Here is a 4,478-nt window from a genome sequence, read left to right on the forward strand (position 1 = left end):
TCATTCTCCCCTTGTACTTGGCCTTGGTGAGGCCACAGCTGGAGTACTGCGTCCAGTTTTGGGGTCCATGATTCAAAAAGGATGTGGAGAAGCTTGAGAGAGTCCAGAGAAGAGCCATGCGCGTGATCAGAGGTCAGGAAAACAGACCTTACAATGACACGCTGAGAGCTATGGGACTCTTTAGCCTGGAAAAGCGCAGGCTCAGGGGAGATCTGATGGCCACCTATAAGTTTATCAGGGGTGTTCACCAGGATCTGAGGGAACGATTGTTCACCAGAGCACCCCAAGGGATGACAAGGTCAAATGGTTATAAACTCCTGCAAGACTGTTTCAGGATGGACATAAGGAAGAATTTCTTCACTGTCCAAGCCCCCAAGATCTGGAATAGCCTGCTACCAGAGGTGGTTCACGCACCTACATTCAAGAGAAATTTGGATGTTTATCTTGCTGGGATCCTATGACCCCAGCTGACTTCCTGCCCCTTGGGCAGGGGGCTGGACTTGATGATCTTCCGAGGTCCCTTCCAGCCCTAATGTCTATGAAATTTATGAAATCTAAAACCTGCAGCTGAGACTGGAGATAGTTCCAGAGCAAGTCATCTTTGTTCATCATCTATCTTGTCTTCTGGCAGGTCTGCACAGCAGGTTAAAAAAAGGTCCACAGAGTGCTGTATAACAGAACTGTCCAGTTCAACCCTTTGACAATACATCTGCTGTAGCAAAATGTGCATCTACTTATTGCTGCAGCTGAGGACTCTGCAAAATGCAGGCTTGGAACTGAAGCCAGATACGTCATTATAATCTGGCATAACTGATTTGTAATAGCTTAAGGAGACCTCAACAAGGAATGTTGATGCTGCTGCCCTTACAGATTGAAAGTGGTGTTGTATTGCTCTCAGAAAGAGGTGCCAGGTAAATCCCAGGACTTTCTCCACTGCTGTCACGCAGAAGCCAGACACCTTTCTTGAAGTGTCCCACATTGTGCTGAAGCAGGTACTTTATAATACACTGGGGGAGGCAGTGTTACAAAGGTCCCTCAAGCCACTGACAGACATTCAATTCATTTAAAGGCGTGATGGGATCTGATCCGCAATTCCAACAATCAAGCCCCCTGCAATACTACAGGTGCATGGCAGTAGGTGCAATTGGGGGATCAGGAATCAGATCCCAATTGTGCCCTATTACTAACGCAGAGGGAGCCCGCGATCATGATTGTTGGCCACCCGTAAACTGGCAAGTAGCAAGCCAGGTGCCCGGTACAGCTGTGGCTGGAGCACAAGTCAACTTATTGGCATTCCCAGCCATGGGAGTGGATGGGAGCCCTTCACATCAGTGCACTCCTGTAGCTGGGAATGCCAATCAGCTGACTTGAGCTTCCAGCCTCAAGAGCACACTAAAGCAAAGGGCTACAATGCATTCCCATGGCTGCAAATACTGATCAGCTGACTAGCGTGCCAATCACGACTAGAGAATATTGATCAGCTCACTCAGCTACTTGGTGCAGGGGGAGCTCAGGATGCTGATCCTGAGCTTCCCTTGTAGCGGTAATACAGCAGCTGGCTGGTGGTCCCAGCCACAGGAGTGCACCAGAGACTTGAAGGGCTCCAGTGTGCTCCTGTGGCTGGAAACGCCAATCAGCTGACTGGTACTACCAGCCAAGGGAGTGCAGAGAAATCCTTCAGGGCTCTGGTGTGCTCCCAAGGCTGGCAGCAATGATCAGCTGACTGATGTTCCCAGCCTCAGGAGCATACTGGGGTCTTGCAGGGCTCTGGTGTACCCCAAGGCAGACAGTGACAATCAGCTCACTGATGCTCCCAGCTCTGACACTGCACAGGAACGCTTCAAGACCCCAGTGAGATGGGGAACAACCACAAAGTTAGTACACATTCTGTGTTTTATCACGCCATTAACTGCATGAACATGTGGCTGGATTACTACTTAAAATGTGATTAACTGGTTAATCATGTCTTAAGTGTAATGTCTGCCAGGAGCCTGATACCAACTGCTTCTGCTACTAGCACAAGTTGTGGCGCACACCCATTTGCAGGAACAAACACAGCTTGCCTGCTTGAACACAGTAGTTATAATGAGACTTTTTCCTGGTTTCTGCTGGGAGCTTTGCCTCTCACAGCTTATAATGTTTGTACCTCCATGGACTTAAACTATTAATCCATACTTATTGATTTTGATTTTGCTGTACCTTAGGGGGGGAAAAGGTTGTGGGAAGCAGTACTGAGGAAAGATGGATGAAGGCATATATTAAAAGGGTATCAAAAACTCACTATATTTTTCATACAGGAACTACTGAAAAATCTCACCTTGGGAATTAGATAATTAGAATTAGTCAGTGGGAATTACAGATAAAATCCTAAACCCTGGGGGAGTTTCAGCAATCCCCTTGAGCAAGCTTCTCTAGCTTATAGTGACAGTGGACTTCTACTTAGAAGGTTTAGTAGGATACAGTAAGTTTGAGTGCTGTGATAGAAACTGAAGGGGAAAGGGAAAAGGTGGGAGAAAGGACTATTTCCCTCTATTAATTTAAAAGCACCTTACCATTTTAATTCCCAAGGATTCCAACTTTTCCTCCAGGGCCTGCTCCAAAACAGCTCGTAATTCTTTAGTTAATGAAGGATGCGTCTTCAAAGCGCTTATTAAATGTTGATTACTTCTGCCTACTTTGTGATCTCCTTTCTCTATTTCTGAAATAAGATAAGAAAATCAAACTGAAAAAATGTTTAAAATGCATAGTACATGGGACACGTACTATAGTTTAATTAAGCATGCAGTTCTTTATAACAGCATACACGTCAATTTTTTTTTAGTTGGATTGTATTTGCTCAGTCTTGCTCCTTTCTTAAAAATATCTAGCACTACCTTACAATAATTAGAGCACTCAGAATCCATCATTTAAATAACCTCCAAATAGTCACTTCCCTTGAGTGTCAATGTTTTTTTCATGCTACAACAACAAAAAGTTATATGCATGAATATGGAATTATGGAGGGAACTGTGTGTGCTTCTGGGAAAGGAAAATTATCTGTGATAACTAATTTAGTATGGAACAACGCAGCTGGACTCTGGCTCATGTCTCCTAATTAGATATATGACAAGCAAGTGACTTTCCTCCTCTTAAAATGTGTTCCAAAATAATGACATAGTTTCTGCTTTACCAGGGTCCACAGGATTTAGTTTCCTCCTGTGAGAGTAGAGAGCATCACACATGCATAAAGCAGGGAAGGTAGTGTCAATTCTATTTCTTGTTTTAAATATCTGTAATATCATCAACTCTTGCATGATAATACAAAATCCTTAATAGGTAAGTAAAAATATACAAGATAAATTAGGCTTGGGTCTTACATGGCCACACAAGGGCAGAAGCGGGATAAGATTCTTAACACTTCCTAAACTGTAGAATCTGCCTTAATTCTTACCAAATAGTCATAGCCATTATGCCTACCTCTGTTCTCTAATCGCCAGGGCATAGAGTGGGAGTATGTAATACCCCAGAAAGGGATATGGTAAATCCAAACCTCCTTTCTCTGAAAGGCCAACAAAGAACTGTACAGCACTAATCCTTACGAGTGCTCTTTCTGGAGCAGCATCCCCACATACCATCCATGCTCTGGGCTGCGCTCTTTATATAATGTCTGATTTAGTACTGTCTGATTTTTAAAATAAATGTGGTCATGATAAGCCTTATTAAAAAGCAGTTCAATTCAGCTTTAACGTTTTCTTTGCTTACTGACTTCTAACAGTCACAAGCAAAAACCTCTGCTTTTACAATTAGTATGTGACAATGCATTAATGTTTTGTTAGTACTACAGAGAAGAATTTAATTGGAGCAGTTAGCATTCAGGGCTTCACCTAGATGTGGGCAGGATTTAATTGGAGTAGTTAGTGTTCATGGCTTCACCTGGATTTATTTGAGGAGGCAAGAACAACCATAGAGGACTAAGCCTTCTTTTAAAATAGGGCTTAGTTAGGAGACAGCCCAAGGCAGAGTAGTTCAGGAAGGAGGAGAGCCAGGCCTCTGGTACTGGCTCTGAGAAATGGGGACAAGATGCAAGAGGTAGTATTGGGGGTTGCTGCTCTGCTAGAAAAAAAGGAACTTAACGTTGTGTCCAGGTGGGACAAGAAATGTAAGCCTCAGGTTGGTAGATGATGGATTAGCTGAGTTTTGAGATTATTACTAACGAAGCCTGGGAGAAGATCCCTTTCATGACTTTGAAAGAAGAGAGGATCTTAAAAACAGTTCTTATGTAGTACTGAGAAAGCACTGGGCAGGACAATATCGGTTTGGGTCTTTATTTGGGTTTTGAAATTTTATAGGCAGCTAGTACTTTGCAACTGCCCAATATGAGAACCCTTAAAGGAGCCTGACTTTTAGGAGGCTAGGGCTAAATACTTTTGCAAGTCCAGTGCTTTTAAGATGCTAGGCTTGACCACAAAAAAAAAAAAAAAAAAAAAAAAAAAAAAAAA

General features: G+C 43.3%; 1 protein-coding gene across 5 annotated transcripts in view; it reads right to left on the bottom strand.

Annotated features, from left to right (window-relative positions):
• The window catches only part of DZIP1 (DAZ interacting zinc finger protein 1), a 104,216-nt gene that overhangs the window by 24,969 nt on the left and 74,769 nt on the right, over positions 1–4,478 (bottom strand). For all 5 annotated transcript variants that reach the window (XM_019524759.1, XM_019524760.1, XM_019524762.1 and 2 more), the window contains one exon: positions 2,553–2,698. In XM_019524759.1, coding sequence (XP_019380304.1) covers positions 2,553–2,698 — 146 coding nt within the window. The remainder of the gene's footprint in view (positions 1–2,552; positions 2,699–4,478) is intronic.

This window comes from Gavialis gangeticus, unplaced genomic scaffold (genome assembly GCF_001723915.1).
Source record: "Gavialis gangeticus isolate Ggan-Ray unplaced genomic scaffold, GavGan_comp1, whole genome shotgun sequence".
NCBI classification, from domain to species: domain Eukaryota; kingdom Metazoa; phylum Chordata; order Crocodylia; family Gavialidae; genus Gavialis; species Gavialis gangeticus.